This window comes from Diabrotica undecimpunctata, chromosome 4 (genome assembly GCF_040954645.1).
Source record: "Diabrotica undecimpunctata isolate CICGRU chromosome 4, icDiaUnde3, whole genome shotgun sequence".
NCBI classification, from domain to species: Eukaryota; Metazoa; Arthropoda; class Insecta; order Coleoptera; family Chrysomelidae; genus Diabrotica; species Diabrotica undecimpunctata.
This window is the reverse complement of record NC_092806.1, coordinates 13,602,708-13,624,622: the sequence shown is the minus strand read 5'-3', so window position 1 is coordinate 13,624,622 and position 21,915 is coordinate 13,602,708. Positions and strand designations below refer to the sequence as shown.

General features: G+C 32.0%; 2 protein-coding genes across 4 annotated transcripts in view; one reads left to right on the top strand and one right to left on the bottom strand.

Moving 5' to 3' along the window:
* The window catches only part of Sclp (leucine rich repeat containing protein 20 sclp), a 29,036-nt gene extending 27,340 nt beyond the window's left edge, over positions 1 to 1,696 (top strand). For all 3 annotated transcript variants that reach the window (XM_072528947.1, XM_072528948.1, XM_072528949.1), the window contains one exon: positions 195 to 1,696. In XM_072528947.1, coding sequence (XP_072385048.1) covers positions 195 to 358 — 164 coding nt within the window. In that variant the 3' untranslated portion in view covers positions 359 to 1,696. The remainder of the gene's footprint in view (positions 1 to 194) is intronic.
* A 1,648-nt stretch (positions 1,697 to 3,344) lies between these two features.
* Positions 3,345 to 21,915, bottom strand: part of LOC140439197 (uncharacterized) — a 78,807-nt gene continuing 60,236 nt past the window's right edge. The window contains exons 2-6 of the mRNA XM_072528946.1: positions 14,589 to 14,845; positions 11,078 to 11,239; positions 8,774 to 8,907; positions 5,649 to 7,594; positions 3,345 to 3,653 (exon numbers count right to left, since the gene is read on the bottom strand). Coding sequence (XP_072385047.1) covers positions 7,273 to 7,594; positions 8,774 to 8,907; positions 11,078 to 11,239; positions 14,589 to 14,845 — 875 coding nt within the window. The 3' untranslated portion in view covers positions 3,345 to 3,653; positions 5,649 to 7,272. The remainder of the gene's footprint in view (positions 3,654 to 5,648; positions 7,595 to 8,773; positions 8,908 to 11,077; positions 11,240 to 14,588; positions 14,846 to 21,915) is intronic.

Here is a 21,915-nt window from a genome sequence, read left to right as displayed (position 1 = left end):
CCTTAACTTCTAATTTGTTTTTACCTACCTAACCTTTACATAAATAATAAAATAAATAAATTAAGTAAGAAAAATAAAAGAGGCGAATTAAATGAAAAGATTAAATACTTCTAAAACTTTGATTTTATTAGTTGTTTCGTATAATAAGTAATGTACATTTTGAAATAATCTTAATCGTAAATTTTTTGTTGCAGATTTAGATGTAGATTGTTTAAAAGATGCACCATCGTTGGAATCAGTAGACCTAACAAATAACCCGTTGGCACCGAGAATATATGAACAACTATCTAGATTATCAGATCTCCGAATACTGCTCACTCCCAGAGAGAAAGAAGATTGGGAAGATCTCACCATTTAATAGTTAGGCAATATGTTTTGTGGCAAATGCTATAGACTGAAGACAGCTAATTGATAGGTTCAGTTATAGCGGAATACTTCCTAAATTGTGTTCCATCAGAGACGTATCGATTGTAGCCGTAGGTCAGTGTGTGTAGTCGAATTATGACTAATAATGTAATGAAATGTAGATTACAAGAGATATAAAGGTATCGTCCGCCTTTTTATATTCTTTAATCTCAATCACTTGCAGTGTATATTTCTTTTTTAGTAAATTAACAAAAAAAGTATCAAAAGGAACATAAGAAGTCTCAGAGCCCGGTATTTATTTACATTATAAAAATCTCTAGTGATTGTAAATTCTTTTGGTTCCTTTAGATGTTGCATCGGAAATTTCCGAGGGGAATTCATATATATGACCAACTTTGTATTTTCCAAAAAATTGTAGAATATAGCACACAAATTAAACAAGTCACTCTGGGCCACAAGATTGAATTAGGAAGGACAACTAAACAACTGAGTTAAACAGGAGAATAAGACTAATATGGGCAGTTCAAAAAAATTATAATGCTGAAATGAAAGTGGCAAGCAAGCCATATTGTCAGAGTCAGAGATGAAAGATGGGCCAAGAAAATTTTAGAATGGAAACCTTATGGATGTGAGAATTTCTCCACAGTAAAATAACAGTAAACGAAAACTACGATTTTGAAGACATGATAGAACAAGGATAAAATAAATACTATAACCAAGAGTCGCAAAGAAAACCAAAATGCGCAAATCAAAGAAACTATTGAACAAATTACAGAAATAAGAACAAAGAAAGAGAAGTTCCTAAAATGTTTTTAAGATTTTCGTTAAAAAAATAGTACGCCAGAGAAAAAAAAGTTGATAATTGTGTTACATTATAATTTCCTGATGCTGATATAACATTTTTAAAATTAGTTAAACCCTACTTATTGTTATGTGACATACAGCTTTTAAACGTTTTTTTCTAAACAATAGGTCATAGATATTAGAAATTTGACAAAATATTGTACCTGAAGGAACACAAGCTAGGAACGCTCTCTATATGGTGCTGCATATGTAGGTCTACTTACTAGACAGAGTTTTGTCAAGATATTTGTATTTTTATATAAAGGTATTTATAGTAGATAATTTAAAAATGACTAATTTTTCAGGTACTTATTTTTGAAGTACTTATGTGTGAATATTTTTTGTACTGACTTCCTGTTGAACTGTAATAATGTACTATTTGACATTGGTAATGGTTACCATCTAGTCATATATTGTGATATGGTTCTATATTTAGTGATTGGATGCTCTGTTTACAACTGTCAAATAAAGAGATCTAGTAAAACAGTCTTATTTTTTTTTCCAGGATTATCATTTAACTAATTTAAGCTGAAAAAGATGATAACTCACTGTAACTATACATTTAACTTAACACTGTTATACATTTTCCATGAAAAGGGACAAAAAACTAGAAAACATTACAAATTTGACGTAAAATTTGGACCAACGCTGAAGCCAACTGCCCCTAACAGCGACCTCAGCGAGAGTAATGTAATTATCTTTAAAATACGTTCACCCAACTTGGTATAAACAAAGCACATAAACGGGAATATTTGTTTAACACGCAAAATATCCTAAAAGCGGCTCTCGATCAAAAGAATGCCGAGGAATTAACCATCTGTGTTATATAAACAAACTCTAAAATGTGTTTATTATCAACTCGGCGACGCAAAAAGGATTGAAATACTTTTTCGGTGTTTTAACATATACGGGGTGATTTCATACATATCAAAGAATTTAAAAATGCTACAATTTTCCTTATTCGAAAATTCACTCCCTCATCGTAAGTATTCTCACTTGAATTGGACTGGAAACAATGTCAGGACTGTCACAATATTCTCTTTGAGAGTTTTAGCACAGAATAATAAACAATCAGAATACCCACTCTGCTTGTCAAGATAAGTACGCGCATCTCGTTCGCACAGAACCAGTGCTGTTCAGTGAAATTTTATCTTGTGTGCATAGAAAAAATAACCCGGTTTAATTTATTTACGACAACCATAGACATAATATGCACTATTTTTTGTACCTTTAGTCGAAGAATAGATTAAATTATTTCAAATTTACTAAATTATTTCTCTAAAAATTTAAATCACAGTTCCCCCTGGCCCCGCCAACCCAAAAATTCTCACTTTGCAACAAGGCGTCAATCTCTTCTTCAGTAAGTAGTTTATTTCAAGCCATTTTGGTCAGTAGAGATCCACTGATCAAAATTCAGTTTTCATTGGTTTATTGAAACTTGATGGAAGGTATTAAAGGAAGGAAGTTGTGTAAAAAACTTAAAAACTCGCTATATGAGATATCAAGCATACAATTGGCCATTATTCAACTGGAAGTTGAAAAATATGGTTCTGGGGTCCCAAAAGAACCCTACGTAGTTGTTTAAGGGTTAAACAATCGATACCAGGAGCGTGACAAAAAAGAATTGGCACAAAAGTGAAATCCTCTCTAGTGCCATGTTTCCTACCTGTGGATTTTGCTAAACAAAATTAACACATTAATTAAAAAGCACTGAAAGATGCGATGTGGAATTTGCAGAATAATGTTAGCAATTAGTATACTGTGCGAATGTCTATTCTACATCATCCAATACACATATCTGGTCGATGTTGTTGTTTATATAAAAAAAAAGGAATTGGACCTAAACAGTTATACATGAACAGCTCCTCATCTGTAAAGGCCAGTTTTAATATGTCCAGTAGTTTAGTGGAATAATTTAGTACTTACCTTATTTGACCACATTGTTTTAGTTCAGATGATTGGAACACTTTTTAAGAACCCTACACTATTTTCTACTGCTATTCAATCTGTAGGTCAGCGAATATTTCATTGGAAGGATAATCATGTAGTGGTCATACATTTCGCTTGCTTTTTCTTAGTTGTGAATATAATGTAGTGCTGACATTTTCATTTATGGTACAATTGAAAAAAGGAAACCAAATATAAAAATATATATTTATTAATTTTACATTTTTATAGTATTAATTGTTTGTATATATATTTAAATAAAAAGAATAAAACAAAAAACATCACCTCGTAATTATTGATTTATGTTTCATTACACATTATTGATAAGAGACCACAATTAGTCCCAACATTTCTCTGCTTAGTAATTTATCGTCTTTCATAAGGCAGCAAAATCCATGGTTTGATAATCCAGATATACCTTTCACAAAATATACCTTTCAGACATCTTTTCTTCATTCATTAGTTGCAAATATTTCCTCCACTTATTTCAATTTGATCTAAAAACTCATTAATTAATTAATTAATACTTCAAACTCCGTAGATTTCTTATATATAATCATGTATTTTATTGTATTGAACTATCAATGCGATTCATCAGTACCAGTATATTTAGAATTTTTATCAGCTATTTTACAAAGCTCTATATAACATACAATAAAAGTAGATTGTAGTCCGAATAGAAGTATTGGATTGAAAAACAAAACTTACACAAAAAAAATTAAATTGGTGAAAACCACGATTTAGAAGCTACTTACTATGACAACAACTTTTGTGCTATAATTTCAGATGATAGAGACAACAACAACAAATGTTAGAGAAAGACCTACAAAAAGCTCCACAAAAACATTGCAGATTTTAATTTGCCAGATATTCTGGTATAAAAGTTGCTATCCTAAACCCAATTCATAAGTACACAAAATTATCCAAAAATAACAGTTCTAATCATATGTCGAGTGAAAACCTGGGGAGGTTGTAAGTAAAATAACATAACATGTATCCTAGGATTGTGTTTTTTACAAAACTGCTACTAGAAAACCTACTCAAGCCATGTACTACTCTTATAGATCTGCAGTACATACACTTATATTCATTCCGTAAAGTTATTAATGAAAACAGTTTTCTATCTTTTAAAACAGTGTACACATATCACCAACGAAATCATTGATAAAGTATAGAGAATATGGGCAGTAGTAGAACACCATCAAACGTTTTGTGCATTTAACTCTGTTACAGTGACTTGTCTTAAAGCCACTGAATACAATCAATTCAGGAAACTATCTCAAACTTCCTTCCTTCCCCTTCAGATGCCATCTTTTCAGGTCTAATTATCAACAAAATCTTGGGTTTACAAAATTTTATCAGGTATTCATTATTCTAAGGACTTCATCAAAATACCCTAAAAAATAAAATGGAGTTTTACTCACCCATTTAGTAATATGTACTCTTAAACAGGGTAATTGATATATCCACAATCAGCAAAGGTAGTAAGATCCAAAGTGGTAACAGCACATGGTATACTTGGAGATTTAGAGATACATATTCCAGTTTCAAACACAGTAAAACCTGAGTGGCAACCTTCAACATAACTACAAGCAGCAGAAGAATATTTTTGTTTTTAAATAAGTTTCTTATGGTGTCTTGTTTGCATCTAATGAATATATTAAACAGGGCATCAATGAAAAGGATAAGGTCATACACCCATAAGGGAAGGAATATAAGGAACCAATTCCAGTGTGTACGAGATTCTAAACGTAGACACAGAAGTATAAAGAATACTAATAGAATAAACCAGGTGAATAAAGCTCTGTGCATAACCATTTCTTTGGTGTTTGAGTATCAAACATGGATTTATAAAATTAGTTAATTTCAACGAGTTAACCTCAACTCATTCAATAATGGATTTGTTGAATATTTTTTAATTACTTTGTTTTCAACTGTTTTTTAACTTGTTTTACTTAAATAGTAAATACGCAAATATAGATAGCGAATTATTAGTTTGTTGACATTGTAATTAACATTTTTGAAATTGGCTGTCAAATGTCAATATAACATGCCAAATGCCAAGATTATCTTTCATCTTTCAATCATTTTGCTTAATCCAATAACAAAATAAATTTTTTTCAGAGATTTTTTTATACGTCTTTCTCGATCAAATTTCTCGATGGTCTTTTGTGATCACCGAACTTCAAGATGTCACAAATAGTCTGTGTCATAACCAGAGACATTTAAGTCTTATTATTATGTCACACGCACCATTGAATAAAAATACACTTTCTAAACAAAACTAATAAAACTATATGATTTTTAAGGATTTTCTGATAAAAAAAAATATAATTAAAAAAAGACATATGTATACCTATTAAACGCCTAGAAAATAGGCCTTTTCAACCTGAAGTGTATGCCAGTGAAATATAATGCCAAATAATATTAATACATATTAAAGGGATTATTTTATTTTTATTTATTACTATTTTATTATATTTAAACCTTACATGTATGCCACTGAATTATAACGCCAAATATTAATATACACGCAAGGAATTAGTTTTTATTTTTTATCCAGACACACACACACACACACTACTACAATTGAGAAGAACTATAATGAAAGTTGCCTAACTTGCGGCGAAGTGTATTTGTTAAAAATAATTATAAATTTCTTTGTTTAAATAACTTTTGAATATATAATTAAAAATGAAAAACTTGTTTTAATAACATTTATATGTTTAAAATGTAATTGAATAATACGTGTATTATATTTTAATATAAATAAAACATATAATTGTAACATACATTATAATAAGGAAAAAACCTCACATTTTGGCAATGATTTAAGAAGGAAGCAGTAGAGCAAAGCTTTTGAAGTTGATTATCGAAGTGAACATAGAAGACAAGGGAGAACTGTTTCAGAGAACGGCTTGAACGGACGAGAAATAAATCGCGTCTATTGTGGTAACCAAATCCACCGGATCCACGTCTGTCTATTCGCTACTTTAAACTCTATAAAGAATTTAGTGAACACTTTTAAGTTAATATCTTTTTTTAACTTTGATATAGGTATATGTCTGTATGATTGAGATTAGAAAGTACAATATACTTTATTCAGGGTGTAAAGACACATTTTATTGACTAAGATTTTCATTTCAGCGAAGATCTGGTAGACCGTGTTAAATACACTTTGGGTATGTATTCGACTTCATGTTCGAAAAGAGTTCTATTCAAGGTACTGTTTACTTTACACTCAGGTTATAACCAGATAATGACTGACCTGGAAGTTTTTTTTTGGATGAAGGTACTCAAGATAGGTAAAGAACAGCTCGTTAGCTTTGACAATTTGATAGAATTTGTGCTGGTAGCAAACATCTATGGGAATATGCTAGAATCTATACTTATATAGATTAATTGAAGCTTAAGCTTAAATAATTGGAACTTGTGCGGTAGGTGTCCTGTCCTGTGAGAAGTTACAGGTGGAAGGTAATTCGATGGGATCCTGAATATGGGTTGGTTTGGTATTTGCCGTATAAAATTAAGTGGTTGATATCGGGCAGATTTTTATTTAAGTTGGAGTTTGGGAGTTTTTTATTGATTGATTGATAATATAATCATGGCGTATTTTTATGTGCGGGGTAATTATGTTTATTGGGGCAGTAGGTCAGTAGATATGGGATTTCCTTGATTACGAATAATTCCCGGGTATATCCTTGGAGTCGGTTTTAATGAAGATGGATTGAAAGTGCTCTAGGATATCATACACCTCATCCGTGGCTTGTGTTTGGTCGTTGGAAGTATCAGAAGGTAGTTGACAAGTTATCGATTTTATTAGAATTAGGTGAGTTGGCAAACTATATCTCTTTCTCCCCTTTACTTATTCCTCACTAACTTGCATAATGTGGGTCTGAATAAACTACAATTTTAATTAAAAATAAATGATTTATAGTAACAATTGTGATTTATTCCGAAAAAATATACATGTTAACTTCCATCACTGTATTAATATGGGCTTACAAATTTTTAAGTGGTTTGTTTAGGTTGTCAGCACACAATTGTATCATGCAGAAATATTTAAATATTAATCTAGTAAATTGATAAATAAAACATTATAACATCAAACAATAATTATATGGGCGAAAACCAACACTCTCCTTGTTTCTTCACACATTTATGTAGTACATTTCCGTCGGAAGGTTTCTTCACATAACAATTATTTAAAAAATTAGAAATACAGTTGCTTCTGCCTGTATACTCTGTAATGTCCTCTTCGGCTTGTGTAATACACTGCTCTATATCTGTACAGTTTTCGGATTTCAATTCTTCCATGATATATTTATATTCTTCTTCATAGCTTTCATATGTTTTTGCAAGCTCTTCAAGGACTTCAGCCTGTTTTTCTTTGAGTAATAGGTCATTAACGAATTTAACCTCTTCTGCTGCTGTTATACTAAAAGAAATTTAAAAAATTTAGAAATTTTAGAGATTAACATATTTAAAACCATATAATAATTTGTAATTAATATAGCATGGCAATTAATTACAATTATAAAATTGGAACTACATTAAAAATTTCGAACTACACGTTTCAATACGTTCCTTAAGAGTTGTCACTCCCCAAAGGACTTTTAAAAAACTATTAAAGCAATAGCACTTTTATTAACTAAATTACAATTGACTTATTAAAAGCAAAGTTACATAATACATTTATATATTTTCTCAGACAGATACATAAAAAAAGCGAAAAGAAGTAACGTAATCAAGAAAAGAAAATAGAAGATATCTTGAAATTGGGAACTGTTGGCGAGGAAGTTTTTTATGAAGTTTGGGATGTTTCCTGAAAGTCCGATTTATTTTAACTTTTTAAAAATCATTGATCTTCAAGTTGTGTCGAAGGTATTTGCATAACTTCTTGTTTGGACGAGAAGAATGCAGTAGCAAGTTAAGTTTGAAGAAGAGTTAAGTTGTCTAAGATATTTCTACTGGGTCTGAAACCTGATTGAGTAGGGATGAGTATTTCGTTATTTTTGATTTAGCATAATAATCGATAATTTATAATGTTTACTAAGAGTTTGCACATTGAGGACCTTAAAGAGATGAGACGGAGTACTACTTTGGGTTCAGTAGAATTCCTGTCTCGGCTCTGACACAATAATTGGTGTCATTTTTTTTTGGAAGATAGTAATTATTGACGCCACAGTTAAGGAAAGTTGCGGTGTGGCAAGATTTTGTTGTATGATTCTAAAAATTTCTTTAGAGTGCCATCCTGGAAGGAAAATAAAAGATATATCATTAGAGTCTGTTGCAGAATATTACTAGATTCTAAGACAATGAGAAAATCTTGGTTTGTAAAAGGAGGAAATCCGCTGTATGATTTTATATTCCAGATTAGTGGGTTTGGAGAGTTATTTGATAGATCGCTTCCGTCATCCTTCCGTACCGCACCTCACCTTGACTGATCGGCCCCTCCTCGATCTTTGGGTATTGACTAAAAACCTTCTTGATCCTACGCAAGCGAACACCGCTGACATTTATTTCTGTTTACATGCAACAGCGTCGAGGACCCAAGTCCATTTTTGTCTTTGACTTAAATATATTTTTATTTGATATATAAAAATCTGTTGCTAACCTGACATTATTAGAAATTTCTTTTAATTCTTCGATATCTTGCAAAACACTTTTAAAATCTACTAAAGTTGCCAACTCTTTAAATAATGATTTTAAATCTTCCTCCATTTCTTTCGTACATTCGGGATTGCTGTCCTAAAAAACGGTACGAATTAGTGAAACATAAAAAGTTTTTTGGAATTGATTCACCTTTTAAATGATAACATTTTTTTGCCTTCGTTAATAAACATTTTTAACAAATTTTTGGTAGATCTATTAGTGCGTGTGGATTATATATTTTTGCTCAACCTGTCATGGGTGATTTTCTCGATTTTTTTTTCTAAATAATCTTTTTTCTCTTCTCTGGAAGCCATTCTCGGGAGCAAGTTCTCGGGATCTGTATACCTATATATCTGTACCTCAGAGCTAAACTGTATTAACTCCATTTTTTTGAAAAATTGTATTATCTCACTTTGTCGTTGAAATTTGTCATAAATTTGGTCTTACTGATGTTCATTTTTAGACCTATTGTTGAAGATACTTTTCTAATTCTTGTAACATTTGTTGTGCTTCACCCAGATCTTCGGTAATAAGTACTATGTCGTCGGCAAAACGCAGATGATTGAGCATTTCTCCATCTATTTTTATTCCTCTATTTTCCCACTCTAGCATTTTAAAGGCGAATTCGAGGACCGCTATAAATAATTTAGGTGAGAGAGTGTCGCCCTGTCTCACACCTTGCTTGATATGAATTTCTCTGGTGGTATCATGTAGTTTTACACGCATTGTGGCGTTTTGGTATAATGTTTGTACTAGCTTTGTGAGCCGGTAATCTATTCTACTATTGTTCAGAGCAGTTATAATGCTGTCTAATTCCACAGTGTCGAAGGCTTTGTGAAAGTCTACGAAGATAAGTACCAGTGGTCTGTTATATTCTAGCGACTTTTCTATTAAGATTTTTACTGTTTGTAGGTGATCGTTTGTTTCGAATTTTGAGCGGAAGCCATTTTATAGATGTGGTTCATTAAGCTGATTGGCCTATAGTTTTCTAGGGACGCCTTGTCTCCTTTCTTGTGTAGTAAAATTGTTACTGCATTGCTCCATGTTTTTGGTATGCAACAATCTGTTAGACAAAGGTTAAATAACATTTTTATTTGGTTGAGAAGGGCACGTCCGCCCATCTTTATAGCTTCTATTATGACTCCATCTTCTCCTGGCGCTTTGTTGTTTTTCATCTTTTTCATTGCGTCCTGGATTTCGCTTAGTGTGATCTCTGGCATGAGCTCTGAACCCTGGTTGACAATTTTGCGTGATGCGGCGGCTTCCAAGTTCTTTTGTTGGTCTTCTCTTTGGCTTGTGTATAGTTCTTGATAGAAGTCTTCAACTATGTGTAGTAGTTCTTCTCTATTTGATGTGGGGACTCCTTCTTTGTTCTTTAGTTTGTGTATTTCGCATTTTCCATTGTTTAGTCGTCTTCTCAGGACTTTCAGACTTTTATTCTCTTCTATAGTTCGCTGGACTTTTTCATTCTTAAATTTCCTTAAATCTTTTCTTATAGCTTTTGATACTTCTTTGTTTATTTTTCGCAGTTCTTCTTCGACAATGCTTTTTTTTCCTTTGATTTTTCTTCTATTTTCCATTAGTTGCTTTGTTTCAATGGTTATTTTTTCGTCTTGGCGTCTTTTAGGGCAGCATTTTACTTGAGCCTCTCGAATAGCTTCTACGATATTTTCGTTTAGGGCATTTTCATTATTCATGCATTTATTTTGTTGTAGGATTTTATTGATATTGCCTTGATATTCATTTAAATTCGTTGGGTCGTTCCATATTGGGTTGGCTTTCTTCCTAATCATTTTGGATCTTTCTGTTATTAAGTCTTATTTTAGTTTGGCTCTTACTATTCTATGATCGCTGCCTGTGGTAAAGCTATTAAGGACTGTGACATCGTCGAATATATATTTTTTGTCAGTAATTATGTAGTCTATCTCGTTTTTGGTCTTACCATCTGGGCTTTTCCACGTCCATCTTCTGTAATCTTTTTTAGAGAAGAGACTATTCATTTGGGATAGATTTTGTTGTAATAGAAATTCTAGTAGTGTTTGTCCACGTTCGTTTCTGCCTTTGGATCTAAATTTACCTAGTGCTGTTTCCTGTTCATCCTGCTTTAGACCGATCTTTGCGTTAAAGTCGCCGCATATAATCGTGTAGTGTGTTGGTGTTTCTTTCAGTGCCCCAGAGATGTCATCGTAGAAGTCTTTATATACTATTATACAGGATAATTATTATACACTATAATGTAAAAACTAATTCTATATCTGGTACTTACCTCAGAAATTATTTTTTCTAAAATTGAGAGATCCTCTGCAACACTATGAGGTATATTCGTAATGTTTTTAGTGACATTTATTAGATTGTATTTTTCAACTAAATTATCCAAATCTTTTTCCATAATATTAAGTTCCCTTAAAATATTCTCCACCGAATCAGTCTAAAACATGTAAAAAATTATATATATATATATATATATATATATATATATATATATATATATATATATATATATATATATATATATATATATATATATATATATATATATATATATATATACTCACCGGCCGACAAACCGAGTACTTGCATTTTTAAAATAAAAAATGTATATCTGATTTCTCTTTAAACTTTTATTATTATAATAACGTAAACACAACCGAAACAAACTGTTTTAAGTAATTTCTAACAAAACTTAAGTGTTTATCCTAAAAATTAGTTCTTTTAATATCGTCACTCCAGCGCATTTGCGGTCTTCCTCGTGGTCTTTTGGCTTAATATGGCCACCAATTCCCGATTTCTTTATTCCATCGGCCATCCTTAAGACGTTCGTTATGTCCAGCCCATTTTTATTTCAGTTTAGCTGCCTGTTCGACAGCATGTATTTATGGTCTTTGAGTGAGATACCCAGCATCGGTCGTTCCATAGCTCTCTAATTTTTTCTTATCTTCCCCATGTTTATTTTAGTGAATATCCAGGTTTGAGATCCATATGTAAGTACATGTAGAATACAGGAATTAAAAACTTCGGTTCGCAGTCTCTGAGGTATATTTTTATTTTTAAGTACGTACGAGAGTCTTCCGAATGCTGCCCATCCCATTTTTACACGTCTGCTTATTTCGGTAGTCTGATTTTCTTTGCTTACCTTGAAATTTTGACCCATATATGTATATTCATCTACGGTTCTATCTCTGTCTCTTGGATGTTTATCATAGGTTTGTCATCTTGGTTTGACATTAGTTTAGTTTTGCTGAAATTAATTTTCAGTTCTTTTTTTGCGGATTCTGTGTGTAGCTCATCAATCATCGTATTCAGTGCATTCCACTTGTCGGCTATTAGTACTACATCATCTGCGTATCAAAAATGGTTTAAGTATCTTCCGTTAATAGTGATTCTCTTATTTTCCCAGTCTATTGACTTAAAGATATCTTCTAAGGCAGCTGTAAATAATTTTGGAGATATTGTGTCTTCTTGTCTTACGCCTCGGTTGATTTTTACTGGTCTTGTTTCGATTCCATTACCCAAGATCACTATCATTTCAGCTTGTTAGTAAATATTATGTATTAATATTCTGTACCTGAAGTCGATCCGGTTGTTGACTAATGCTACTTCTATTGCCCACAGTTCTACGCTATCAAAAGCTTTTTCATAATCTATAAAAGCCAGACATAATGGGAGATTGCATTCGTTAGTCTTTTCTATTAGAATTTTCAAAGTATATAGATGGTCACAGGTGCAGTACCCTTTTCTAAATTTGGCTTGTTCTACTGATTGATATCCGTAAAATTTAATTGTTAACCTGGGTATGTTGCCTGACATTTATTAAATATTATTTTTAGATATATGATGGCTTCTTCTTCGCCTTCTTTCAGCATTTCTGCTAGGATTATATCGCTTCCAGGAGCTTTATTTCGTTTACTGCTCTTTCTATTTCTTCGTGGCTTATTTCGGGCATCACTTCTGAGTTGACATTTGTTATCTGCTTTTTCAAGTTCTGCTTTGAAGAGTTAGGGGGATCATTTCTGAAACGATACAGATCAGCGTAGAACTTTTCAATTGAGTTTGCTATATCAGATTTACTTTTTTCTGGTTGTTCTTGTTCATTTTTAATGGTTATTATGTTTTTATTTCCTAGTTTCGGTTTGGTGCATTTGAGACTTCGGTTTTTCTCTATGACTTGTTCTATACGATCTTCTTGATGTTTTTTAATGTCCCCTTTTATCTGTTTTCTTATTACTCGATTAACCTTCGTCTTCCCACGTCGGTAAAATTACGTGGAGTTCCATGTGGGTTCAATTTGTACCCCAGAGAAAAAAATGCGTATATTTAATTTTTATTATAAGAAAATGAAATAAAATCTTAAATTAACACATTTTTATTACATCAAAGGGTATATAGAACAAAAAAATAATTTTCATCATTTCATTAAAAGAACTGTAGCAATAAAAAATAAATCTTAGGACCGAAAACTAGTCTTAAGTTTCTTGGCATCGGGTACAAATTACTTCCTTGATATGGTGTTCTACACATACAAAATTTTTACTCTGCTTACAAAATTGCCTTGATTTACGATCTTTATTTCGACTACATAAGTAGCAACGTCCACTTGAAGATCGTTCACAGGCTGCTTTCATTTGCATCTTCACCAGCGCCAACTCTGGAACGACATCTTGCATGTACTGCTTCAACGTCTTTCTCAATCGTACTCCCTCATTATATCGCCTGGTAATATTTTCTTTTACTAAAGCTTCTCCTAGATTTAGTAAAAAATTCCTCTATCATCTTTTTCTCTAGATGAATCCGGGTACTTGATACACCATAAGATGTAAGCGTTCAGGCCAGAAATATCCAATATTTGGCCAAACACTGCCATTGGCCATCGGTTGCATATCCTACGAGCAGAGTATTACTTTACCATCTTATCTGTGGTATCTACTGCACTTTTTGTATGATTATAGTGCAGTATAATATCTGGTCTGTTATATAACAAAATCGAAGTAAAAATATACTAGTACTTACCGCTACGACGCGACAGGGAAACTAAATATGTGTAACCATCGACCATCGCATTTCGTTCGATATTCTGTTCTTAGGGTTGCGACATGCGCGTAGTAATTTGCAAAGCCACCAATAATACAGATGACACAGATTCCCACGCAGGGTATGAATGTACCCCAAGCAGATCATAATTTATTTGTTTGTAATTTGAAACATCGTTACTGATTTTATGAATAGGATATTATTTGCAATACCCTAATGGACACAACATAAAATTAGCCAAACGAAACAGGCGCTAATTTCAAAAATATTACAAAAAATGTGTATCTGGGGTACAGCTGTACCCCACCTGGGAAGACGAAGGTTAAGTTCCTTAAATTCTGCAGTGTCTCTTTTGTTTTGTCTCAGAAGATCTTTTCTTTGTTTCAGCATGTTTTGTGATTCTACACTTATTTTGTATTTTCGTTTTCTGTTAGCGGTTGCCACTTCTGAGCTTGCATTTAATAGTTCTTCTGTTATTAAGTTTATCTAGATTTAATACTTGCGCGTGTTTTAACTTGCTTTTATATTGTGCTGTATTAGATTTTAGTTTATCTGTGTCTATATTCCAAGTTTTTCTAAATTTATTTCTATTTTTATTATGTTTAATAAAAAAAACATAATAAAAACATAAAAAAAATTGTTGTTATACACTAACTAAATCAAGAAAATTAATTTTGTTGCTTTCTTTTTGTTATTGAACTTTATATCTATCTGCTACGTTAGAATCTATCAAATATTATATAACTTACATTATTCTGTACACCATCGATACTTATATCAGGTATATTAAAAGTATCTAAATAATCTTTTATTTCTTTTAATTCTGTAAACATTGTTTGTTCGGTACTATTCAATCTAATGATCTCGGTAATTGCCTTATTGTTATTTGTTTCTAATTCCTTTAGTTTGTTTTCTGCTTCAGTTATGTGCTTTTTTAGGATCTTGACTAACTCTTTTAATTCATCGAGTACATCGTAATGGTCCAACAGTTCATTGCCAATGTTTTCTAAAATAATATAAAAAAAAAAGAAATTAATATGCACGTGTGATTTAAAAGCAATTAAAGCAAAACACTAACTGTAAAGTGTCATGGTTATTGACTAATTGATAAATATAATTACATTACTATTACAAAATTTTTTTTAGAGACGTAATTTTTCCACGAGGATGCATATATGCAATTAAGGAAATGAGTTGTCGTAGATATTTCAATAATACTAAAGTGATGAAATTGTTCTGAAAGAGACTACAATAAACGAAGAAATTCACATAAGCAAGCATGAAGTACAGGAAACACTTGAAAATCTAAAAAACTGAAAATCTGCAGATAAAGACGGGATCTTCTTCTTCAGGCACCATATCAGTTGTAGTATTCTATATCGCTTTCCTCTCACTATATGTCACAGATAAGACATTCTGCAGTGTTAAACAGTCTCAAGCAATTCTCTATCTTTTTTGACCCTCCTTAGTACTTCCTCATTAGTTTTTTTTACTGTCCAAGGTATCTTCAGCATCCGTCTATGAAACAACATATCCAATGCTTAAATTTACAGTACACTCGAATTTCTATGGTTAATTGTATTTAAGAAGACATTTGGCAGAGAAAGACTTAAAGATGAAGTACAATACAGAGTCGGATAAAAGTTACTGCTTTCTGAATTAAATTAAATTAAAATTTTTTTGAATCGTTACAATTTTGGAGACATCCTCTCCAGAAACACATCATCTTTTATTATGCAAGGAAAGATAAGCGAAAGAAGATCAATATGAAAGAAAGAGAATATATTTCTTGTTAAAACAATCTACGCAAATGGTTAAATACCGTTAATAACCATCTGTTTAGAGCATCAGTCTCGAAAGCACGAATGGTTTTAATGATTGCCAATCTTTGGAACGGAAACAGAAGATTTTGAACAATAATACATAGTTTAATTGTGATATACGCTAAATAAATTTACATGTCAATTTTATCTATCAATTTTTTCTAAAAAAAATTCAAATTACCAATTTCTAGAAAATATATTTTTTCTGTATCCGTCCCGAAAACTAAACTTTCAGTATCTAATCTAATAAAACGCACTAATCTAAGATGACACGTCACACGGAAACACAGTTTGTCCGAGACGATAACTCCTAGCGCCACCTAGGAAAGAAATCTTAACTACCAACTGACATTTCAACCTTAATCAATCCAATCAAATCATTTTTGTATATTTACGCACCGCAAAAAAAAACCAAAATGTTGTTTATTAGACAGCATTAAATTGATTCTTTTTTCTTATTATTTGTATGATATTATATTATATCTATATAATATTTTGTAGTAGGTATTTTACTTTGGTTTTTTATTAATCTTTAGTTATATAACATCGACATATTGTTTAATTCTAAGGTGGCAGGAAGTTCGCTGGATCAGTCTAGTAGTTTATAAAATCTAAAGTTTCACTTCACACAAATCGTACCGAAAGCAACTATTTTCTGGACGATTTTTTTCAGTTTTGGAACGATTTTTTTACTTTTGGGACGATTTTGAGTATCTACGTAGGCGGCCTTAACAATAATATCAACTTGTATTTTTATTATGACAGCTGACAACGCTTGTCATATAAGATTCGAAAGTGTTTTCGATTTTCCATATAAAAAAATGGAGATATGTAGTGAAAGTAACGCCGAAGTGATTCTTCTGCTCTTATGTTAAATCTGTGCACCAGTTTTTGCAGACTGTCTTCATCTTGGGCTATCAATATTGCGTTGTCTGCGTAACAAAGTATTTTTATTTGTTTGTTTTCGATTCTGTATCCTTTTACTTTGTTAACGTTTTTGATGATTTCATCCATGATCAAATTGAAGAGCATGTTGTCCATCTATTTTGACTTCCATTTTGTTATTTTGGTAAACGTTTTCGATTTTTATAATATTTAGGGGAACTTCTCTATTATACAGAAGATGGATTATATCTTTAAGTCTTACTCCGTTAAACGCTTTCTTTAGGTCAATTAGACATAGAAATGCTGGTCTATTATGCTCTAGTGACTATATATATATATATATATATATATATATATATATATATATATATATATATATATATATATATATATATATATATATATATATATTTTTATTTGTCAACCGTACAACTGTAGATGTATTGTCGGAATTCCTAACATCGTCCAATAGTTTCCAGTAATCTTGAAATTGCAGTTCACCTAATTCGCCATTAAATAATTTAAAACGAGCACTGGAACCTCTTCTCAAAAGAACTGGAGTATGATTTTTATGATTTTCCTCTTCTTCTTTCAGTACCCTGTCCGCTTATCGAACGTTGGCGATCATATTGGCAATAATAACTTTGTTTACGGCGGCTCTAAATAAATTAGCGGTGGTCTCTTGATACCATTCTCGGAGATTTCGGAGCCAGGATGGTCTTCGTCGGCCTGGGCCTCTCCTTCCTGCGATCTTACCCTGTATTATGAGGTGTAGAAGGTTATACCTCTCTGGATGTCTCATTACATGACCGAAATATTTTCATTCGATGTAAAGATGTAAAACTATTTCATTTCTTATTTGATAAACCCAACTTATCCGCAATACTCGTCGATAAATCCACATCTCAAAGGCCTCTAATTTTTTCATTAATGTCTCTGTAAGGGTCCAGCTCTCCATACCATACAGCAATGTGGAGAATATGTAGCAGCGTATTAATCTGACTTTAAGGTTTAACGTAATATCTCTATTAATTAGAATTGTCTTTAATTTATAGAAGGCGGCTCTGGCTTTTTCAATGCGTATTCTCATTTCTTTATTTATATCCCATTTATGATTTACAAAAAGAAATATGGCCCTTTATAAGAGGTCAAAGATCGGAGGTGAAGATTAGATCCAAAGCACATCAAAAATGATGCATAAAATGACTATCTAAAGAAGTTATATACAGAGGCACAACGAATAACATTGGAACGACAAACACCTGAAATTACAGTAAACGGAGAAATTCACATAACCAAGCATGGAGTACAAAAAACACTTGAAAAACTAAAAAACAGAAAATCTGCAGATAAAGATGGGATCTTCTTCTTCAGGCACCATATGAGTTGTAGTATTCTATATCGCTTTCCTCTTACTATATGTCCCAGATAAGATATTTTTCGATGTTTAACAGTCTTTAGCAGTTCTCTATCTTTGTTGACGCTCCTTCACTTCTTCATTAGTTTTCCTTACTGTCCAAGGTATCTTCAGCATTTGTCTATAAATTCACATATCCAATGCTTCAATTCTCTTGACAAAACAAATTACAAGGAAAGCATTAAAATACAGTAGACTTGAATTCCTATGTTTGATTGATTTAAAAAAGATATTTGGCGTAATAAAACTTACAGATGTAGTACAATAGAGGGTGGCATAAAAGTTACTTCTTTCTGAATTAAATTAAATTTTAAAAAATTTGCCCCGTTACAACTTTGGACACATCCAGAGAAACACGCCATCTCTTATAAAACAAGAAAAGATAAGCGAAAGATGATCAATATGAAAGAAAATACATTTCTCGTTAAAAATCTACACAAATGGTTGAATACTGTGAATAACCATCTGTTTAAAGCAGCAGTCTCGAAAGCGTGAATGGCCTTGGTGATTGCCAACATTGGAACGAAGACATAAGATTTTTAACAGTTTTTCTTTACTTTTGGAATGATTTTCAGTGTACACGTAGGCAGACTTAACAAAAATATCAATTAATATTTTTATTATAACAGCGCTTGTCATATAAGATTCGAAAGTCTTTTCGTTTTTCGAAATAAAAAAATGGAAATATGTAGTGAAAGTGTCGCTGAATTGATTCCACACGAGATTAGGGAAGCGGCTAAAACGGCTACTTATGAATTATTGGCACTTACTACACACACAAACTAGTACAAATATTGATAATATGTCTAATATTACTAATTTCAATACTGCTACTTCTGTTAACATTCCTAATATTGTTAAGCTGTTTGTTCGGGCTGTTGCCGTTGTCTTCTGAGATTATTTCTCGACGTTTCGCCAACACTAGGGGTTGGCATCTTCTGGAGATGTTACTGCTTCGCTTGTAAGCTGAAACTGACCAACTGAAACACTGACTGTCAGTTTCAGCTTACAAGCGAAGCAGTAACATCTCCAGAAGATGCCAACCCCTAGTGTTGGCGAAACGTCGAGAACTAATCTCAGAAGACAACGGCCTAACAGCCCGAACAAACAGCTTAACAAGTTAGACGATGGCCGTGAAAGTCTAACGCATTTTATCAATATTCCTAATAATTTTAATAGAAGTAGTTGTTATAATAATTGTGTAATTAATATTCATAAGTAATGTATTCAAGAGAGCAATTTTTATGTTATAAGTAATTTTTAATCAAAAGTTCAGAAGTAATGTACCCATTCAGATTATTTTTAACATAATAAAACTCTGCAGAAAAAATATTGTACGTATCACAATCCAAAAGTGACTTTAAGGGATTCGCAGGATTCCAGGACTTCGCCTTTGGAAACTTCCTACTCTTCCCGTTAAATATCACTATCGGAACTTGTTACGTAAATTACTATTTACTAATATTATATTATTATATTATATTTATATTTAGTAATTACTATTTAGCTACTCAAGCACATGGATAGTAGTGATATTCTAGACAGAAAAATTTAAATAATATATCACAGTATATTGACTCTGTCCCTTATGCCAACAGAATAATAATTGATGATAATGAATCGTCTCTAACGTATGTTTTAAAATGTATTTGGAATTATAACGAGAACTAATTCGATACTGATTTAGTATCTGAATTAATTCAAACGATTTTAATATATAATAAGACAATAAAAAATTACCGCTATTAAAAAAATGAGCTTAATAAATTCTATTCATGATGACGTAAAATGAAAAAAAAAGTTAACGATTTTAATAAATTTCGATGGATGTGAAAGGAAGGGAAGTAAGGGCGATATTCTCTATCAAATTTAACGGGTCCATTAGTTAGGGCCGGTACTTTCTGCTACTACCTAATCGTGCCATTACTAAATCAGCCGGTTAACTTGAGCTGTATTAAGCTATGTTACAGACTGTATTAACAACTAACACGCTTATTGAACGAATATATTGGAAACAGAAAAATGTATCAGATGAGGGAAAAACTTCGGAGTTCTTTATTTAAAAAAGGAGACTATTAAAGACTATTAAAGAAGTAGCAGATTTAGTCCAGGAAATGAAGCATTTCACCTCGCAATTTTTTCGTCCTGCGTGGATTGACTTGAAATTTTAACAGAAGGTAGGTAATAGCCTAAGGATCAAAATCTATATCGAACCAAAGTGCGCCAAAGCCTTGGGGGTGGTTGCCACCCCATCTCGGGGGTGAACATTTTTTTTTTTACGTTTTAATCACAGGTTTCGATTAAAAAAGTGATTCTAAACAAAAAATTTTCCATACATTTTTTTTGTAAAACTGATATTTTTCAAGTTATTCGCGATTGAAAGTAACAACTTTTAGACGAAAAAATCGAAGTTTTTAATCGATTTTTCGCGAATAACTCGAAAATGGTGCATTTTATCAAAAAAATTGTAGAGAACAAATTTGTAGCTTTCAAAAAGACAAATACAATTCATTTTTTAAAATGTTTTTGCGATATAATAGGAACCGAAATAGGGCCTATCAATATTCAGCGGTTTTCTTCAAATGCCAAATTTGAAAGATTCAAAGTCAAATATCGGGAAAATGATGCATTTTTGGAAGAAAACTCATAGATAGAACCTTTTTTAAAGAGCATAAATAGACCTATCATAAAAAAAAGACTCTAGCTCAAAAATTAAGTGAGTTATGATGAAAATAAGGTCAATACCTCATTTTTTTACGAAAAAAATCGATGAAAACAAGCCCCTAACCACCCCCATAATTAAAATCGATCTTCACCCTTCTGCAATTCTCTTTGTACATGTATTGTTAATACGTCCAAAAAGTTTGACCCATTTAAAATGCTTAGTTTTAGAAAAAGTACAGCTTAAAGCGAGAAACGATTTACAATTTCATATTTTTTACCCTTCTTTTTTTAAATATCCCCGAAAATACTGAAATACTTTTTTAATGACTAAAATTTTCCTTTATTTAGATTTGTTGTACAATGAATATTTGGCGAGATATAGCCGTTTAAAGCATCGATTTACGATCAAGCACCATCTTTTTCGAGCCCTTTAAACTCACCCCATTTAAAAACTAAGGGTTCCAAAAAGATTTAATTCACAGATCCTTGTAGCTCTAGTTGTTCTGGGTGCTCAGTTGAAGGGTGCAATAATAGTCCACCAATAATTGAAGAAGATGAGGATGACATAGATCACGATGAAGATGTAATTGATGACGAATGAAATTAATATTATAATAGTTTTACCTATAAATGTAAATATTTTCAACTATTTATGTAAATGTATAAGAATATATGGTGCCTTTTTATGTTGATAAATTTTTTTGTATTTAATTCTACTTTTTTCAATTTATATCTATTAAATTAGTTTATAAAAACTGCAATGTTTTAAAGGGTGATTTTTAAAAGTTGAAAAGTTGCAAAATTTTGACAAAAAATTGTTTTCACCTATAGCACTCATAACAATTGATTTTTAAGGGTTGAAAATTTATGAAATTGTATTTCAAAGTATAAAAAAATCACTATTTAACTAATCCAAACCAAATTTCACTCATCTTAAGATTTGTAATGTTATTTTAAAATTTTTGAAAATTAGGGGTAGTTTTCACCCCTAAGAACATTGCTAAAATGGCGTGCCCTCCAAGTAAAAACTTGGCCGGATCCTGAGCTTCCTGGCCTTTCGGCATACGCTCTTAGCGAAACCTCTGCCCCTACGAGTCCGACACCAAAGTGAAGGTGCCACGGGGCGCGTACCAAAGACGTCCCGTGGGTCCCCCCGTGGGGGTACCCCGTAGGGTTATCACGACACGTCTAGCACACGCAACCCGCGGGGGCTCCACCTTCCCCGTAGTACCTGTGTTGTGAGTACCTTGCCTACCCGTTACTCCCACACTACGGGCGGGTAGGTTC